The sequence below is a fragment of the Scylla paramamosain genome, chromosome 5, assembly GCF_035594125.1.
Source record: "Scylla paramamosain isolate STU-SP2022 chromosome 5, ASM3559412v1, whole genome shotgun sequence".
NCBI lineage: Eukaryota > Metazoa > Arthropoda > Malacostraca > Decapoda > Portunidae > Scylla > Scylla paramamosain.
Genome location: NC_087155.1, coordinates 23,690,056 through 23,711,548, shown reverse-complemented (window position 1 = coordinate 23,711,548; position 21,493 = coordinate 23,690,056). Strand labels below are relative to the sequence as shown.

The following is a 21,493-nucleotide window of genomic DNA, read 5'->3' as shown; positions in this document are numbered from 1 at the left end:
GCTGCTACCACCATCGCCAGTAATGACAACAACAGAAAGAACAGAAAATACATAATTACTATAACCAATACTATAACCAATATACATCCATTCGCTGTCATTTTAATTTCATTATAAACAAAAAATAATAATTGGATCCACGCCTCTAAATATTTGTTCTCACTTTTGATGATTACTCGGGGTGGGGGAAGGGTGAAGGAGAAGGAAGAGACAAAGGTGGGGGAAGTCGGGGCAAGGGGAAGAGAGAAGAAGGGGACAATAGGGAGGAGGGGGGGTAAAGATTAGCAAAGGGGAAAGGAAGGAGGTCAAGGCTGTACACATTAGTGAATGAATAATGAATGAGTTGTTCCCAAGTACTGATATCAAAGTGCTGGTGACGCAACACAAGCACTAACATGCGTACACACGCACATAGGCGCGCGCGCGTACACACACACACACACACACACACTATTACTGGCTGTAGAGATGACATGCATGTTCCATCAGACACACTTTCACAATACAAATGGACACATGGGCCCTTCACTTTCACGAGTTCTGTCCAATATATATATATATATATATATATATATATATATATATATATATATATATATATATATATATATATATATATATATATATATATATATATATATATATATATATTTTTTTTTTTTTTTTTTTCTTTTCATTTTGATATTTCTTTTCACATTTATAACAATGACTAGCCGAGCTATTTTGATGTCCAGCCGCGTCATCATACAAACATACAAAGCCTCATTATATCAAATTAATTTCATAGATTCAATACGAACGGATGATCAATATGTAGACTGCATAAGCGGCAAGATGGTGTACACACGCCTACACACTCGCCTGAACGCCAGTCGCCACGTACCCCTCGTGTTAGTCAGAGGCGAGGCGGTGACTATTTCAATGGTAAGTCACACTGATATGAGTGATATGTAACGGACTTGTTCTTCGACTGTAACTTATACATTCATATCAGTTCCTTCTCAGATAAAGTAAATTCCACCACAAGAGGGCAAAGTTCCACGGGACATCTGGCCTCCGGTGGTTAATCAATCTGTTCGTTATCATGTTAGACGAATTCTTGGGACTCGTGGGGATAAGGTGAAGTAAAGCCTTTGTTTGTTTGGCTTTGTTTCTTTCTATATGTACTGAGACTAGCTTGTTCTCGACGTTCTAGTATCTAGGATAACTCTGCCCACCATGCAACCATTCCGTCGCTTCATCATGTTAGGGAGCTTCATACGTGGATGTGTTCAGAGCTAATTAACCGTGGCGTCTGTTCAGTCCTTCAGTCTTTTTTTTTCCTTTATTATATGTCATGTGTTCTTTTTTACCTTTTCTTATGTATACTTTACCAACATATTTTTGTTAGTTTTTTTTTAATGTGGTTTTTACAGAAAAAATCCGTATATGGAGGTAAAATGGAAAATGTACACTGCAACAGAAAATTGGGCCACATGATAACACAAGTATCAAGATTTCAGAATTTCTACGTATTAAAAGATTCCACTTTCAAAACATCTGTCTATGCTTATTTATATACTGCTATTATCATTTCTTTCTAGCAGAAGAAGAAAATTGACATGTGGCTGGGAGTGTGGCTGAGAGGCGCGGGGGCTGGATGCTTTGGGCCCCTCCTGGCGCTGCTGTGTCTCACCCCCCTGTGGCACTGGGTAGCAGCAGGCAGTGAGTTCAGGCGTTTGGGTTCTGGGTGACCGTCGAGCTGTCTTTCTCTTCACATTGCCAGATTTTGTGGGATAGACAAAGAAGAGTCAAATGAACTATACAGCTGTCATCCCAGCCGATAACATTTCTGAAAGGATACAGGGGATGAGGGGTATTCGTTACGAAAGGAGACTGAGCTTTTAAATTTACATTCCTTAGAGGGGCATACGTTAAGAGGGGACCTGATAGACGTCTTTAAGTGGTATAGGGGTTATGACAAGATGATGTGAGAAAAATTCTTTGGATCAGCAATCAGGATAGAACAAGAAATAATGGATAAAAAAAAAAAGTTGGGTTTAATAAAGAGACAGGAAGGAATTGGTTCTCAAATATAGTGGTAGATAAACAGAATGGACTCAATAATCAGATTGTTAGTGGAGAGTTATTAGGAACCAATCCTGTGAAACGTTTTTTGTCTGTGTAACAGCGTTTTCAATGAGTGGTTCATTTCAGCAGAACAAAATAGGATTTGTTTACTTTTTTAGTCTTGACCTTCCTTTAAATTGTCAAACTGCTTTTCTTCTTCATCCTTAGGTTCACGTAAAGCAGAGATCCTGGCTGTTGGCGTCAATATGGACAACTCGAAGTCCCTAAGGCTCCAGAGGTCTATTGAAGTACCTGAGACTACCGATGCGCTCACTGTTTGCCTCCACCTGCGAATCCTCTTCCTGCGCACCAACCCTTCCCTCATATTCTTCTTGCAGGACTCACCTTGCTCCCTGAGTGGTAAGTAGCCCGTGGCGGTGACCAGAGAATGGATGCATCTTCCTTTGTCTCTTCCCGCAGACATATCCAGGTTTCTCCATTGTCGTCCCCTTAATGACTTTCCGTCGTACCACTTCCCTCCACTTGGTTCACTGAGGCGCAAAGTTGTCCTGGACCACGTAATTCCTCCTTCAGGGCGGACCAGCGTGCACCTGAATCGAGGTTTCACTTGCGAGTTCTGCTTTGCTGTTCCACCGATACGCCTGACAAGGATGCACGGGAAGGAATCTAAAACCCGTCTTTAATCAAGAACTCCGTTATTTCTTCTGAAAAGGTCTTACAGCGAAAAAGGAACTTTGGAAGCTCTTACTATTTAAATTTTTCTTAACGACGCCTGAAATAAAAAAAAAAGAAATAAAGATGACCATGGTTTAAAAGGGCACGGGGATCGAAATGATGTTTACTCATTTCTACACTTTCTCATGTACCTCTTTTTTTTTTTTTTTTTTTTTTTTTTTTTTTACGTGTTGATTAAGGTAATGGAAATCCCGCCCCTCCCCGATCTTCATGAGACAGTCGCTCGTCAGCTTTAAAGAAGCGAGGAACTGCAGCCTTCCGTTCATGTCGCTCAGTGTCCTTAATCAAAACAATCAATACTTAATGCTTCTTTATTCGCATTTTGGTCATATTTGTTTCTTATGAGGTGAGTACAAAGCGGATTTATTTTATCTCTAGTTTAAGAATGAGACAGAGCAAATCTTTTTATCTCCTTGGCTTCGGTAGTTTCTCTAAGCAATAACTGAACATTACTTTATCCTGTTCAGATTAGTTGCAAGCCTTGACAGGTAAAACTTTGTAAGAGACTGTATCCAAATTCTTATTTACATTTAATTGCCAAGTAAGATGAAAATGTTTTCATCCAAAACAATCATGTTGGAAAGAGTAAACGTGAAGGTTGTTCCCTTGCATTTCCCCAATGGGTGCTGGTCTACGACGGTCGTTCCTTTAAGGTTCACGCATCATATAAAGTCTAATGAAATCAACACCGTCTGAGTGTTTTAGAGATGCGAGCCCAAATACTCTGACCTGTGCACGCTTCCCTACCAGTGAGGAACAACAAACTGCAGGCACTGGTGGGCTCCCTCCTGCTGACCCACAGGCGCCCGTTGGAGACACACGCGTGGCATCACCTGTGCCTGGTGGTGGGGCAGCACCTTGAACTCGCCATGCAAGGGAATTACACAGCGGATGTAGACGTGAAACTCTCAGGAGATTCGGAGCAGTTACTGCCGCAGGTGAGGGACGAGTCACCTGCTGTTATGAGTTATTTGTACATGCTTATAAATGCTATGCTATCGTTGTGTTAATGTGATGATAATTCGGTAACCATTGGATCCGAATTTACGACCATAAGCAATTAAGATACATGGCAAAGCAAGTCACCTTTTAATGACATAATCTTGTAGTCAAGATGCCCAGACAGCATAGTTCTGTGCTTTGTAGCTCATCACCGTTTGTATTTGGTGGTGGTGGTGATGGTGGTGGTACAGGGTAACGCTACTCTGTGGTTAGGGAGGAGCAAGAATACCCCCCGAGGAGTGCAGGAATCCGTGGGAGGCTACGCTACTCTGCCTCAGGTGTATCCAGGCCGCCTGTCGGAAGAAAAGGTTAAACATGCGACCATTGTTGACGCACCTACTTTCAAATTTACCTTTACATGAATTCAATCTTACTTCTGCGCTCGCTAGGACTCACTAGAGTGTCTGGAATGATGCACTCAGGTTAAGGCATCTTCATCTGTATAAGGTTTATACATCATATACTACAGTAAAGGTACTTTCATCTTTAATATGTGCATGCATGTGTGTGCGTGTCTGGGTTGCAGAGAGATATTTGATTATAGAAACATTTTCTCTATGCATCCAGGTAGTATCGCTTGCCCGTTGCGAGGAAATACCCGACGGTGACCTGGCGACTGGAGCGTGGCGGGTGACGGGGCAGGGAGGGGAGCTGCTGGGGGACGTGGACCCCAGCAACCTGACGCGTCTGGCTCACGTGCACACTCTGAGGTGAGATCTTCTAAATGGCCGCCTGGGAGCTGCATTACATATCCATCAATCTTTTTATGTAGTAGAAAATAAAACAAGTGCGGTGGTGTGCTGGCAAGACTGTAGGAAGATGAGTATGTTTGGTAAAAACGATATCAGATTTTTATTACATTTTTTTTTCATTCATTTCCGGTTTCATGATTTCACCTGACATGCGTATATCACTGAATTCTTACTTTTATGGAAATCTCATGGCTGAACGATGCTTTGGTTCTTAAAGCGGGGTGACCTTCGAGTTGGCGCGGGACGTGTGTCCGCCTCACCCTGAGGGGCAGCTGTTGTTGCTGCCTGGTCACCACACACCACGCCAGGCCGCAAGGAGGTGTCGCTCCTTGGGTGGGCAGTTGCCCCAGCCCAAAGAAACATTGCGCGGCGTGGTCAGCACGGTGGGTGCCACTGAACTGCTCGTTCTGTGAAAGAAGAGTGAATAACAATGATTCACTGAAAGGGTGGAATTGGTTTCTTCATGCTTTTCTCGTATTCTTTCAAGAACCATAACACACTTCCTACAAATTATATGCCATGCAAGCTGATTATTTTTCATATATCTATTTTTTATGAATCTCTGTATGCAAGTTAATCTTATCGTCGATGAAAAAAAATGGCAGCATCATCCTGACTCTGACCCGACCTTTGGCAGATGGCATGGGCGCAGGGTGACGCGGCCGTGGCCTGCTGGGTAGGAGCGGATGATGATTACTACCTACTTGAAATAACCGAAGGGAAAATTTCCCATCAGTCTGTGAGGGGAGCAATGAACGTCTACGCCTCTTCAGGCCTCTGCTGCCAGGTGAGTTGTCCCAACCTTCAACGCTGACTCCAGACAATGGCGCTATGTGACGACATCATGGTGTGTTCAGAGTCAAGGTATTCAGTGAGGAGCACAGTATTGTTGCATATTCTTTATACTTTTTTTTTTTTTTTTTCACCGATACAGGTTTCTCAGAGGCCAATCATAGAAATGAGAGTAGAGAATTTAAACTACAAATCAAGCCGCTTTGCCATAGTCCCCTCTGAGACAAAGCTGAGATTTGTGTCAGACAACGGTGATATGATCTACTTGCGAGAAGATCAACTTGACGTACAAATGTTTGGTTCCTGGGCTTGGTCATTGACCTTCAACGGCCACTGGACGGGACGACACGAGGTGGTGAACACCAGTCCGTGGCGGCAAGGGCCAGGCCGCCTGGTGGTGATGAGCGCGTGTGGCAAAGTAAGTCTTTGCCGTGCTCTCTGCGCTTTGGAGAAAATATTAAAGGATTTTTCACGTAATAATATTTCCTAACAAGGATTTTTTTTATTTTATATTTTTACCTAGAATTTCCCATCACCTGTGCCAACAAGAAATAACTGTAGATTGCATTTTATTGACTCTCTGGTCCTCCAGTAACACATTAATACTCCTTCTTCCTCATTTAGCCCACAATAATTAAATGGAACCGCTCCGAAACACGTTCAGTGTTTCCTCTCATATTTTGTACTGACTCGTTATAAGAGACAGTAAGATCATCTCACTCCAACACACACACACACACACACACACATTTTCATTAGATAATTTAAAACCATATTTTGGCAGGATGAGTTCACGTGCACAGACGGTTACTGTGTGGGTCTCGACTCGCGGTGTGACGGCCTGGACGACTGTGGCGACAAAGCTGACGAGAGATACTGCGAGACTCTGCCGGAGAGATCTGAGAAGCACAGCCTGGATGGCCTGCAACGCTCCGATCCCGCTGTCAGCCTTACTTTCAATTTAGTCACGCTCAAGGAGATAGAAGAGACCCCGCCTGCCCTCACAATGCGGCTCCGGGTGGGTGTGGGCTGCTCCTCGTGGCTCTCACACACTAACACAAAGCAGGACGCACACAACACTACAATGAGTTTAATGTTTGGTATGATTTACAAAAAGAACGCATTTCTATATTCGTTCGTTGTCATATAAAACAGCTTTCTTTTAACGATGTGACGCACAGAATGCGAATGGATTGTGGTCATCAAAGTGAAACAAAACATGAAAAATTGTGTTTCCTATAAAGACGAAGTTTCACCTCTGCTGAGGATACTTGACTCTTCTTACGCTCCACTAGCGGCGCCATATGATCCCACTGCGGCGCTCATGAAACCCAGGCAATCGTTCAACCTCCCCTCCACTAAATTAACTAACTGCTCAGTATTGCATATCGACAGTTGATAGTTGACCTGTTTATTTCCCCCGCCAGCTACAGTCCACGTGGCACGACGACTCCCTCTCCCTGTGGCATCTAAGTCATCACCCAAGGGACAATGTAATTCCAATCCTCAAAGCTCCACGGACACCCTCATACAATCTCGGCAACAGTGACTACGAAAGCTTCCTGCAGCGCCACAACCCTGCACACAAGGTGGTGACGCTGACAGCCAAGAAGCTCCGCGACGGTGTCCCTGGAGTGCACGACCTGCACGAGGGTAGGCTGGGGTAGGGGCAAGGAAAGGAAGGACACTGGTTAGCGTGAAGGCAGAGGCCACTATAACCTAAATTTCCCTTCTATGATAACAACATTGATTTGTTAAGGAAGTCTTTCACACTAATCCATCAGAACATCAGAGCGATCACTCTCCACACTCCTCAGCCAAATGTTCTTCACGTGCAGGGTACAAATACAACGCTGGGAAGGAGGCGGTCTTGATGATGACAGAAGAGTTCCAGACAACCGTCACCTGTTTCTTTGAGTATGAACTCTACCCTTTTGACACCCAGACTTGTGACTTCAATCTCTCCCTTATCACGAGCAGTGACTGGCGACCTTACTTCAATATTGGGGTAGGGTTACCGTCTACGACTATACAACAGAGTAAAATAATATTAAGATTAAAATAATAGCAAAACTTCCAAACACATGGCTTCCTGATGATAAAAAATAATAAATAGATAAATAAATAAATATATAATAATAATAATAACAACGATAATAATAATAATAATAATAATAATAATAATAATAATAATAATAATAATAACAATAATAATAATAATAATAATAATAATAATAATAATAATAATAATAATAATAATAATAATAATAAAAAGAAATGGTTTGATACCAGATCCTGACCCCAGGTAGGGAAAAAAGTGTTGTGTATCATCTTAGTAGAAAAGAACTAAACCTGCATTTGTTGTGCCGCAGGACACGATGGCAGTCTCCAGTCCTCAGTTCACACACATATTTACGATGCAGCCTCTCCATCAACAATGTTCTCACGACCTTCCTGCCAGGCCCTCCTCCATCAACTTCAGAGTAAGTGTTTTGAGTAACTGACACTGACGTAGTCTGTACCAATTACAGGAATATGGGGAACTAGGAATATGTCCTGAAAATTAACCTTATCCACAAACGTTCAAAGAATATGTATATTTGTACCTTTATGAAATTATGTAAATATTTTGTTCCTCGATGATGCAGACACTCATCCACCGGCGATCCACCTCTTTTGTCTGGACCATTTTCCTTCCCGGCATGATTGTCACCGTCACTGGATACTTAACTTTGCTCCTCGACAGCTTCACGTAAGTATGTGAGGCACCTCTGGCTATATAAGAATATTGGTTCAGTTTAAATACGTTGCCATGATGGCAACATCAAATGGAGTGCATGTCAGCGGTAGGAGTATTATGAAAATTTTCATAAGAAAGTCTATCAAATTTTTACGATGATTTAACTTCTCTTTCACTGAATGTTTTTGACAATGAGAAAACTTACAAACAAATTGAACACTTTTTCCACAGGAGTACCGTACCATGTGTTTCTACCTGGCCTTACGACTTGCTTTCAGAGACCGGATCATGGTAACACTGAGCTGCTTTATCGTACTGGCAACTTTGAACGCCCAAGATCAAGTCAGTGGGGTACGACATTCATCATTCAAGGTCATGGACGTTTATATGTTTTACACTTTATTCCGCCTCTTCCTGGTGTTTATAGCTCACATTTTCATTGAGCGCCTGCGTGGGTGGCTCGAACGTGTGGTGCAGGACAAGCAAGCTGAGGGTGAGGCAGAGCGAGGTCAGAATCTAAACAACCCGAGCAAGATATCTGAGGTCTGGCTGACAGAGGTGGAAGACGTGAAGACACATCAGGAAGGAGAGATACACCGCAGACACAGTTCGAGGGACGAGAATAAACTAGGGAAACCACCGGGCGGCTGGGTGCACGAGGTGACGACCGAAGCTTGTCCCAGTAAGGAATCGGCAACATTATCCCCTTCTTTGAAAGGCGACAGTAAGATGTGCCCTTCCTGCTCTCACATTTCCTTTGCCCGTTTCAAGCAGTCTCTTGGTATTTTCGTCTTTACCAACAAGAACGCACTCTGTTTGTTGTCCTCTGTTCTCTGGATATTAAGCGATGTCGTTATGGTATTGATTTTGGCGACAGTTATGAGAACCTTCACGGGTGTTATGTACGCACAGTATAATGAATACTGCAACACTAATTCTGACTGAGAGAGAGAGAGAGAGAGAGAGAGAGAGAGAGAGAGAGAGAGAGAGAGAGAGAGAGAGAGAGAGAGAGAGAGAGAGAGAGAGAGAGAGAGAGAGAGAGAGAGAGAGAGAGAGAGAGAGAGAGAGAGAGAGAGAGAGAGAGAGAGAGAGAGAGTGGTTAGTTAAAACATTCCAATCTACAGAATTCAAAGCTTTGGGCGAGTGATCATAATGATAAAAAAAAGAAGATCGAAAGTGATGCAATCAGGAAGGGAAAGGATCAACGCATTAGAAATCTCTTGAACAGAATGAGATATACGTGTGCTGGAGAGTGATTAATGACAAGAGGGAAGAGGATGTATGACAACGGCTGATTCATGCATAATATATATTGCAAAGTTATAGTGAAGTATAGTGCACGTTGTATTGTTTAGTATACAGTGTGGCGTGATGGGTCGTGGTGTGACAGTGTGTGGTATAGTGCATGACAAGAAAATGCGGTGTCATGTGTAATAAGAAACAATAAAATAATAAGATAGACAGTGCCATATTAAATAAATGAATGAGAACAAATATAGAGAAGCTCAGAGTTAAGCAGAAGTACTAACTATTATCTTAAATTTTTAACTCACATTTTGTCTCGAGGGAGGGACAGCAGCAGTCGAAACATAAGGTACACGATGCTTCAGTTTCACCATAAATATCATAAATGTTGCTGTGTTAAGGTGATGTCGATGTTCTACTGTTAGAATCACTCTGATGTGTTATGAACGTAAGAACATAAAGAAAACCTACATGAAGTCAGAAATAGCATTGCAGTTCCTGTATAAAACAGATATAACAGATATGTCCATCTCTATCCTTAAATTATCTAATCTTCCTTTAAAGTTCCCTATTGCCTTGCCACTACTAACCGCGATACTGAGTCTACTCCAGTCATTTACTACTCTATCAGAAAACTATTTCTTCCTTATCTTTTGAAGAATAAATTCAGTACATTATCCAAAAAGTGAATTAGAAATAAAAATGATTTTTCACTAATCTCTGTAAGATAACCAGGCATACAATAAAGATTGTTCTCTTTAGTAAGCGTTTTTTCCATTAATTGCTACAAGAACACGTCTTGTAAATATTTTCGTAATGAGTAGGCGTAGACTGCACGCACACACACACACACACACACACACACACACACACACACACAGCATTACATCACTAGGTTCCTATGTGGTTTTATGTTGAAAAACGAAATTAACTAAAAAGTGACGCAGTTCATCTGGCTGGTGTGACAAAATCCAGTGGACGCTGTACAAAGTGCAGCGCGCGTTTCCACAAAGCACCTTTAGTGTTGCCATCCAGGCTTGCTGATGTAATCCCTCGGCACAGCTTAATTACGTCAATCCCTCAGTGTATCTTGGATTAATCTGCAGCCATTCAATCATTGCCAATACCGCTGGTGTCTGATAGCTGGAAAGAATTATTCTCTCTCTCTCTCTCTCTCCTCTCTCTCTCTCTCTCTCTCTCTCTCTCTCTCTCTCTCTCTCTCTCGCTCTCTCTCTCTCTCCTCTCCTCTCTCTCTCTCTCTCTCTCTCTCCAATATAGCTATTGGTTTCACACCCCGCAATAGTAGATATAAAAAAACAAAATATATACATGTTCTCAGGTAAGGGTCCACTAAATAAATCAGTAAAAAGTGAAGGATACACTCGCTCTTCTCTAGATCAGGCAGTAGCGGGGAGCACAATCGCCTCACAAGATTTGAGAGTATCACGCCTGGGTGTCCAACACGCAGCTCTACAAACAGAACCAGAGCGCCGTGTGTTATGGATTAATGTGTTAAGGATTAACGTTTTTTCCCTTCCCGCCGCTACTTCCCTTAGACCAAATTACCAAGAATAAGGTAAGGACAAGTTTATTGCTGCACTATATGATCAACAAAAAAATATATATGATTTTGCCACATGTAATGTCAAATGTGTCTATACCCAGCTATCGTCACTTATCCATTTATTTAACCTTTTTTCTTGGGTGTGTGTGTGTGTGTGTGTGTGTGTGTGTGTGTGTGTGTGTGTGTATGTATGTAAGAGAAATCGAAAAACATGCTAGAAACATAGGTACTTTATCGGTCTCTCTCTCTCTCTCTCTCTCTCTCTCTCTCTCTCTCTCTCTCTCTCTCTCTCTCTCTCTCTCTCTCTCTCTCTCTCTCTCTCTCTCTCTCTCTCTTTCACACACACACACACACACACACACACACACACACAAAGACAATCAATATCACAATAGTTCGATGATCCGGGATAAGTAAGTCTCAGAAAGCCTAGCCCTCATAAATAACAATAGACACAGTTAAACGACAACACAAAACCACCATGCATTCATTCCGAAATGTATTTGTTTGTACGTTATCAGATTACTCATCACAAAAGACCTTGCTGATAAAACCCATTACTCTATGACCATACCCCATCTATCTGAAGAGCTGGCAAGAACAGAAACAAACACACGGGTATACATATATGTAAGTAACGTCAATAAACCCGTAAATACTAAGACCATTCAGCAATAAGACCCAAGAATGAAGAAGCACATTTGGAAACCCTGAAGATTCATTCCCTCTCCAAACTTTCTTTCAATTGTAAGGCTCACCATGATTTATACCTTCTCATTCTCTTCTGTCCTGTTCCTCTTCTCTCTCTTGCCCATACATCGCCTTCCCAAGAGACAGAGCCGCCCCCTAACACCACCCCACATCTCCCCTCCCAAACGACACACAACAAGGCACTCCTCCCATTCCCTCCTCCTTCCTCCCACTCCAGCTCCCTCCCAGCCCATGCGACCCTCCATACTAAATCTAAAATCTGAATGGAGCCTATAATCCAAAATGTCGGACCCCCCTTGGCTTCACTGAGGGGAGGGAGATGAGGGAGGGAATGGGGAGAAGCATGAGGAAGGGAGGAAAGAAGAGAGAGGGAGGAGGGAAGGGAGAAAAGGAATGGTGATAGTAGAGGAGGGAGGAACTGAAGGAGGGTGTGGCGTGTGGGCGAGGATGAATGAGAGAGAGAGAGAGAGAGAGAGAGAGAGAGAGAGAGAGAGAGAGAGAGAGAGAGAGAGAGAGAGAGAGAGAGAGAGAGAGAGAGAGAGAGAGAGAGAGAGAGAGAGAGAGAGACTGCAGGGGGGCGCGAGGGTCCACGAGGGTGTCAAAATGCGTAATCACATCCACAGTGGGGCGTGTGTGTGTGTGTGTGTGTGTGTGTGTGTGTGTGTGTGTGTGTGTGTGTGTGTGTGTGTGTGTGTGTGTGTGTGTGTGTGTGTGTGTGTTTGCATGTATGTGTATGTATACGTCGTTTATTCATACTCCTCGCCATATGTAAATGAAGTCAATGACATAATAATGATGGTGATGGTGGTAATAATGGTAGTAATGATGATGATGATGATAATAATAATAATAACAATAATAATAATAATAATAATAATAATAATAATAATAATAAAAATAATAATAATAATAATAATAATAATAATAATAATAATAACATACCCACAGTTACAAGAACCATCTCGTTTATCGCGGCCTCCTCTTCCCAGTGTGTTAAGTGTGTCAAGTGTGAGTGAAAGCGTCGTGCGCATGTTCACTCTTAAAGTATGAAAAGAGAGAGAGAGAAAAAAAAAATCATATTCTATTCGCGTTGCTTCAGGTTTCCGCGGCACCTGGTCGTCACACGTGAGTGAAGAGCAGCGCCTCAATGCCGCCACCTCCTCGACCTCCCAGAGTGTCATACATCACTTCAATAAAATCTGCAGCGGCCTCTCACATCCCGCGCACACCGAGGAGAGAGACAAGCGCGAGGCTGCAGCAGGAATGAATGTCTGAGATATATTCGTATGCATCCTGACTTTGGAATACCGAGGTGCGAAAGTCAAGGTCTCTCTCTCTCTCTCTCTCTCTCTCTCTCTCTCTCTCTCTCTCTCTCTCTCTCTCTCTCTCTCTCTCTCTCTCTCTCTCTCTCTCTCTCTCTCTCTCACTCTCTCTGATATCCGACACACCTTCCTCAATAATGACTGAGAAATAACACTAGTGCATTCACTCTGCCGCGGGTCGACTGTGTGCGACTCAATGAAAGGAACCCCGCGGCGCCGCCCTACGTACTCTTGCCACTCGCCCTGCCTTCTTTTCCACACCCTCCTTTCTCTCTTTCTATTTCCTGCACACATAGTTCTCTCACCGTCACGATACTACGCACACTGCCGTACGGAAATATAAACAAAAAAGGTGAGGCAATATCAGAACAACCTCCACCTCTCGGGTTGTGGTGCTCGTCAACTGCCTCCCAATGACAGTGACACCCAGTAAATTATTGTGATGTCGTCAGGGTCGTCACAAGCTCGATGACTGATGGTCGCCACCCGTGGACAACGTGGCGCCTCTATTTACTCTGCCAAAATCTCAGCCATAATGAAAAAGAGGGAGGAACCCATAATCAAATTTCATGCCTCATCGATCATCCGACAAACGCGTCTCGTCCCTCGCTACTAACACTTTTCCCGCTGCGTCCACTGAGGAAAACGTGGCCACCTACAAATGTACAGTAACAGCCAACATGATACCTGTAGGTGTGCTGATTGTCACGTCTTTGTAATATCAACAACTGATACTGAAAAAACACATATTTACATAGCTTTACTTAAGTAACCATAAACCCAAGGTACTCTCATATCCTTACCAGACAAATCTTGTGAGAGATGAGAGACTCTCGAGAGAATGAATAGAAACACGAGGAGGAAAACGAGGTTGTGAGGGAGGACTTAGAGAGATTTGTAACTTGAACCTGAGTGGCAGCCACCGCAGATTGTCCCGCCCCTCCTTGCTCCCAAACCCCGCATCCCCCTGCCTGCATGACGCTGCTGCTCCCGCCTCCTTCCCACGCACATTTGTTCAGCGCCACCATCACACCCAACAAGCAAACAAATTGAAGTCGTTGAGATCCTAGCGACGCTCTGAGCAACACCGGGCCACGCATAGCAGAGCACTGACCTCGCGCAAAAAGGACTTTGTGTGATTGGGTTTTTCTCTGTACATCGCGAGGTACTCGCAAGGCAGCTCTGAGAGAAGGGGCGCCCGCTGCATAAGGAAGGAGGAAGCTAGGCGTGTCTCCTGCTGGTTGATGCACGACAATCTGCACGACACACGCGGCACTCCTGGATACGGTTTACACAGATAGAGGAAATAATCCAAAAGCTCCTGATCTTTTTTCCAAGGCAGGCGAGGCGGGAGGTGTTGCGTGAACGAGGGCTGTGTGGGAGTAGAGGCAGGGAGGCAGGACTAGTGAGAGTAGCCTGGGAGGGTCTTCCACACAGCCTTTCCCCTTCTGCTGCCGTCCCTGCCGTCCTTTACGACTTCCGGCCGTCGCGGGGAGAATGGGAAGACCCACTAGTCGCCCCACTAGGTCGGTCCACGTATTACGGCACATGTTCCCTTGATCAATCAGTACACTTATGACCCTTACGACGACACAGGGACGGCACATTCCTGCCCCAAACGCCCCACTCGCCCTTCCCGACGTTGGCAGTAACAAGTTCGCTGCTTCTTTTACGCCTTCATGTGTTACCAACTTGAGGACACTCCCTTTACTAAGTTCCGTCTTCTGTTTCCCTCTTCTTCTTCCTCTTCTTGTCTGTCTGGCTGTATGTTTATCTGTTTGTCTACTGTCTGTATTTCTTTTTGTTTGTATGTATGTGTCTGTCTATCCTTTCTCTTTCTCTCTCTCTCTCTCTCTCTCTCTCTCTCTCTCTCTCTCTCTCTCTCTCTCTCTCTCTCTCTCTCTCTCTCTCTCTCTCTCATTAATCATTACATCAGCCACCAGCAACATAAAAGACAGCAATACACTGTTAATAATGAAGGTCTTTTTACGAGCACATGAATTTCTCTATTTCAGAGTGGACAAATATTTCCAAAATGTACAAATTCTCAACTCGACGGGGAATGAAACGTATTTTATTTTCTGGCGAGTTCATTAAAATTCAGTGTGCATTCTTGCATGCAACTTTCTTCTTTTTACTTGTACAAAAGGGAGGCTGAGCAACGGCCGGCCGAAAAACGCCAAAAATACCCGCAGTTTCCGCACCAGTAAAAAAAAAAAAAAAAGAAAAAAAAGGATAAAAAAAGACAAAAGAAAACACGTCCACATGGTAACCGGTTTCTATTTTCACTTCACGAAGGAAAAAAAAGGAAAAAAAGAAAAAGTGTCTTCATCCTGTTGTGTACTTTTTGTTCTATATATTTTTTTGTTTGTCTGTTTGTTACGCGCAGTCTTTATTCATATATTTATTTTATTTATTTATTTATTTATTTATTCATTTAGTTGTATGTTGATCTATTTATCCCTTCATTTATTTACCTACTCATCATTTATTCACATTTATTGTTTTTAATTGATGAGAGAGGGAGAGAGAGAAAGGGATAGATAAATAGATACATAGTGAAAGAGAGAGAGAGAGAGAGAGAGAGAGAGAGAGAGAGAGAGAGAGAGAGAGAGAGAGAGAGAGAGAGAGAGAGAGAGAGAGAGAGAGAGAGAGAGAGAGAGAGAGAGAGAGAGAGAGAGAGAGAGAGAGAGATCCATTATTTATATTTTCTTGTTCTTTCCAGTAGAATCATACTTGTATTTTTTTAAAGGAGAGATGAAATACATATGACGGTCCGAACACAGTAACAGGAAGGAAAACAAAATATACACTGAATTTCTTCTTTCTTCATTACTTGGCTGGACAAAATAGAAATAGCAGCGATCCAAAAATGCGTGCAACTGTTATAAAGACGTAGTTTTAAGGGAAATACTAATCTCTCTCTCTCTCTCTCTCTCTCTCTCTCTCTCTCTCTCTCTCTCTCTCTCTCTCTCTCTCTCTCTCTCTCTCTCTCTCTCTCGACTGATTAAAGTAAAGACTAAAAAACAGTCTCCTCTCTTCGCTCTCTCAACAAAAGACTCGATCTATTTCCTCGCCATATCCTGCCTCAGCTGCATTCCTTCCTTCCCTCCCGCCTCTCTCCTTCCCTCCCTCAGCTCTGCCTCTCCCTTCCCTCTCTCCCTCTCATACCGCCCAGCGCTCTCCTCTCCTCGTTAATCACCTCGACAACGTGATCACCTCTCCAGTTGTACCTTTTCTGTGGTTTCGCTTCTTCCTCTTTATTTTTTTTGTTCATAAAATTTAATGCGTTTCTCATCGTTTGAAGTTCTGGTAATGAATTTTTATTGTTTGTGTCTATCTGTCTGTCTGTCTGTCTGTCTCTCTGTGTGTCTGTCTGCTTGCCTCTGTTTCTGCCTGCTTGTCTTTGTTGTTATTTTTTTTGTTTGTCTGTCTGTTTGTCTGTCTTCCTGTCACTGTCTCTATTTGTCTGTCTTTTTTTCCTTGTCAGTCTTTCTGCTTGTCTGTCTGTCATTTTTGTCTATGTCTGTTTGTGTATATGCATGATTGTGTCTGTCTGTCTGCCCATGTCCATTATGTAAGTCTCTCTCTCTCTCTCTCTCTCTCTCTCTCTCTCTCTCTCTCTCTCTCTCTCTCTCTCTCTCTCTCTCTCTCTCTCTCTCTCTCTCTCTCTCTCTCTCTCTCGCAAAAATATATAGTTGACTTTCTGCAAATATTTCTGTAAGTTTTTTTTTTACTGTGCTCAAGAATTTCTCACAAGATGACAAGATGATTGACTCTCTTTACAAGTACGAGTAAACAATCACCGGAGCCGGACTACAAAGCAACAAGGAAACGTCCACTTTACTTTCTTGCTGAGTCAACGTTCGCTCAGTCACGTGTTCAGGTACGTACATCAAGACCGTAAGAAATCCCACACTCACGTAGCCATCGACCTGCAGGAGCAACGTGTGTGTGTGTGTGTGTGTGTGTGTGTGTGTGTGTGTGTGTGTGTGTGTGTGTGTGTGTGTGTGTGTGTGTGTGTACTTAGAATGTAAATATAACCTTTTACGAGGAGCTTACACACACACACACACACACACACACACACACACACACACACACACACACACACACACACACACACACACGTAGCAGAGGAACATGAATCTAATTATAACACTTTCACAATTTCTCCTGCCGCACACACACACACAACTCTACTGGCTCCATCACTCCATCACCGCACGGTCCTCCCTTGTATTACTAACATTACTATATTTTTTATTTTTCCACCCATGCGGTTCTCACTGTTCATAAAGCAGCGCCAGACATACGACCAGAACTCCCAGCACTTTCTTATCTAATTACGTTGGAATTTATCACTGCTGGAAGGAGAAAGAGCGATAAACAAATGAGGACTTCTGACTTACTCCCTTTTTTTTAATGTATTCACATATATTTTTAATTCCATAAGAGTACTTTGTAATTATATCCACCAGAACTCACATTTTTTTTTTTTATGATTTACATTTTTTTCATGAAAGGAACAAAGAAACGTACATTGCAGCACTCCACCTCCTCGTCCTAGTCTTCATCGTCCTTCACCAACACCACTACCACCACTACCACCACCACCACCACCACCACCAACACAACAACAACAACACACCCTCTCCCTTCACTTCACCACCGCTCATTATCACCACCAGGGAACATAATTAGAGACACGAGACCAACAGACACACTCATCTCCCTTTTAACCTCTCCCTTTCATCTAGCGGAGAGGTTGGGGAAGGGCAGGGAGAGGGACAGGCACAGAAGGAGAGTGAGAGAAGGAGAAATGATGTATATACGTGTCTGAGAGAGAGAGAGAGAGAGAGAGAGAGAGAGAGAGAGAGAGAGAGAGAGAGAGAGAGAGAGAGAGAGAGAGAGAGAGAGAGAGAGAGAGAGAGAGAGAGAGAGAGAGAAATCTACACAAACATTATCATACACACACACACACACACACACACACACACACACACACACACACACACACACACGTGGAGATCAACACCCACCGACTAAAAAAAGTAAAAACAAACAAACACTCCGACGAAAAAAAAGACTCACAAGGACGGTGACAACACACACACACACACACACACACACACAGAGAGAGAGAGAGAGAGAGAGAGAGAGAGAGAGAGAGAGAGAGAGAGAGAGAGAGAGAGAGAGAGAGAGAGAGAGAGAGAGAGAGAGAGAGAGAGAGAGAGAGAGAGAGAGAGAGATGCACAAAAAAGTAAAATAAACACAAAAAGACACTGAGGAAAGGTAATTAATTAATGGAAGAAAAGAGAAGGGAAGACAGAGGGACTGGACGAGTACCTGGCAGAAAGAGGAGGAGGAGGAGGAGGAGGAGGAGGAGGAACACAAAAAGAAGCAGAGGGTGGTTTGCTTCCCGAGAAGAGAGTCCTTGATGATCCCCTGGGGTAACCTAGGTCCTGGGGGGATGACGTCAACAGAGATTGGGAGGAGAAGGGGAGAAGCCGGAGGAAGAAGAGAGACAAGGATAAGAGGAAGAGAACGAGGAGGAAGATAGCAAAGGGAGATAAGGCGATGGAGTGAGAAAGAAAAAGTAACTTCAGATGAAGTAAGGAAATACATCAAGGAATAAGAAAAGAAGAATGAACAAGGAAAGAAAGTTCAAAAGGACAAAGACGAGAGAAAAAAAAAATAAAACTCAAGAAAGAGGACAAGGAATGCAAGACCAAGACACCACAAAGAAGAATAAAAAAAAAGATAAAGGAATGATAAGCATGACGAACATTTAGTAACACGAATATTCAGTTACGTTAGGCGCCAGCTGCGTTGTCTGATGCATGAATTTACAAACACGACAGAAAAAAAACATGAGTCGAAAAAATACTGCTAATAAAGATGTAGCGATGAGGCAGGAATGGCCCCCGCTGGGAAGTGAGGCCCGCGTATCAGAGAGGAGCCCCAGGTGTCCCGCGGGCCCTGACAGGTGTTCATTACCCCAGCCAGGTATTGTATAGGCTGTAGTCTTTCCCTTCCACCGAGTAGAGGTCATTATCGTTACGCTTACTCGTATTTCGTGGATAATTAACATATTAGAAGAAACAAAGGATAATTGAAATCGCTGTCCACTAAGTTTTCAATAGTGGTGTTTGTTTACTTAGTTGTCCGGTCGATTATAAAACATGGTCAACTTATTCGTTATTTCAGTAATCTACAAAATTCAGGAATCAATGCTTATTGTATATTTATCTTCACATTCATATGTACTCGATGTATCTATAAATCCGAGCATATTAAGAGGTACGTATACACTATTCTACTGAATGTTCATGTCTTGATGCCTTACAGTCACAGTTTACGCACTTCACCGTTACTGTTACTATGGTGTTGCTGTTGTTGCTTTCACTGTTACTGTCGGCGCTGTGTTAGTACATTCCAGCGCCCGTCAGTCTTTCATTCGTTAGCTTTGTGTGCCGCCGCCGCCTGGAGCTCAGTGCTGCTCGGCAGGGTACTCGCCCGCCCGGCAATATTGACCTCCAGAGTGGTCCAGAGTAAAAATGAACAAACGGAAGCCTCAGCACTGTGACTCGCTGCGCTAGAAAACCCAAGCCTTTTTGAGAAGACACGATTTAATGCCTTCCAAGCCAGGAGACACAAACCATCACCCTCACGAGCACTTGTGCATTAATTACTAACCAAGACAACAAGTACAAGCTGCCGCAAGACGAAACAGGATGTGAAGTTGTACCAAGTTTCAGAAATATTACTTTTCAAAATTCTACACATGGTGTACTACTGAAGACAGGACGCTCGCACTGGGCCAGGAGGGGAAGAGTCGAAATGAAAGGTCAAGTGGTGTACTCCGCAAGAAAATACTGGAAAAAACGAGGGTAGAAACGACTAACACTTAGGTGAACCTGGGGCGCGGCGCGAGTCCACCATCCCTGTAGGACCTGAGGAAAATCAAATGTGTAGTTCTATTTCCAAGTCTTACGTCGGAACACGAACAGTTTATATATTTTTATATTTTTCCTTTAACATTTCACTTTTTTTTTTTTTTACCGTTCTATTTTAAAGGCGCAGGAAGGAAGATAAAACTTTATTCACAGGTGAGGCCTTCCAGTATGTTTAAGCATTTCTCTCCTTCAAAAAAATCAAAATGTTCGTGTTTTTTAGTAAAGGCAAAACAGAAGATGTACGGGAAATATAGCACATAAATTATGGAGATTATCTTGACCTGACATTACGCTCTTCACCTCTCTCTCTCTCTCTCTCTCTCCCTCTCTCTCTCTCTCTCTCTCTCTCTCTCTCTCTCTCTCTCTCTCTCTCTCTCTCTCTCTCTCTCTCTCTCTCTCTCCTCTCTCTCTCTCTCTCTCTCTCTCTCTCACACACACACACACACACACACACACACACACACACACACACACACACACACACACACACAGAGGCAATAGGCTTACTAAAAAAGCTCCGTTCACAAAACCAGGAACAAATTAGTCTCTTCGCCACAAAATTTCGGCCAAGGAAGGTTAGATTCTTCCAAGAAGCCTTAAAATTTGCAGGGTGTGTTTCTGGCGACTCTGGCGACTTCCTGCTGCCTTCTGTGACTTAATGAGAGAGAGAGAGAGAGAGAGAGAGAGAGAGAGAGAGAGAGAGAGAGAGAGAGAGAGAGAGAGAGAGAGAGAGAGAGAGAGAATACATCGAGGTCATTGACGGGGGAGATGGAAAAGAGAGAGGACGGCAGAAAAATGTTACATAGTCTGTAAAACCTGTACACACACACCCACACACACACACACACACACACACACACTCACACTCACTCACTCACTCACTCACTCACAGTCTCTCTCTCTCTCTCTCTCTCTCTCTCTCTCTCTCTCTCTCTCTCTCTCTCTCTCTCTCTCTCTCTCTCTCTCTCTCTCTCTCTTATCACTTTATCTCTTTCAGGGCTGTTTTTCCTCCCTCACTTTCTCCTCCTCCTCCTCCTCCTCCTCCTCCTCCTCCTCCTCCTTCTCCTCCTCCTTCCTCCCTCCCTTCCCCCATGGATAGAGGGTGCAGTCTAAGGGGATGGCCCACACCGGGGGGGCGGAAGGATCCCCGGGGGGCACGGCAATAACCTCCTGGGGATGAATGGGAAGGGAAAGATCCTTCCTGACACCCCATCACCCCCGCCACAACACTCCCCTCTCCCCAGCACACGCCCCCTTGACCCCCACACACGCGACCTCACCCCCTCCCCCAACGCACCTTCCTACCCTTATTTCAACCCCCGCCGCGCCTCCCCAGCTACGTAAGCCTAACTTGTCAAAAATGTCGATTTGTATGTATATTTCCCGATAGAGTTTTGTGGAGATGAGAATTTGTGCGGTGGTGACCATGTGTGTGTGTTGTGTGTATGTGTGTATGTGTGTGTAAGTGATGCGCGCTTATATATGTGCATGTGCGTGTGCGTGTGTGCGTGAGGAAAATGGCGGTTTCAAAAGTTAATCAAATTTTTGTAATTGAAATTTTTTTTTTTGAATGGCAACGCGTTTTGATCAACCTTCATGGA

At 43.5% G+C, this 21,493-nt stretch overlaps 1 protein-coding gene across 13 annotated transcripts in view; it reads right to left on the bottom strand.

The window, feature by feature from the left end:
* Positions 1-21,493, bottom strand: part of LOC135100682 (helix-loop-helix protein ngn-1-like) — a 589,312-nt gene that overhangs the window by 348,675 nt on the left and 219,144 nt on the right. For 12 of the 13 annotated variants that reach the window (XM_064003834.1, XM_064003835.1, XM_064003833.1 and 9 more), the window contains one exon: positions 4,733-4,966. The exons of the other annotated variant lie outside the window; for it this stretch is intronic. In XM_064003834.1, the coding sequence (XP_063859904.1) occupies positions 4,733-4,966 (234 nt within the window). The remainder of the gene's footprint in view (positions 1-4,732; positions 4,967-21,493) is intronic. 13 annotated transcript variants of the gene reach the window in all.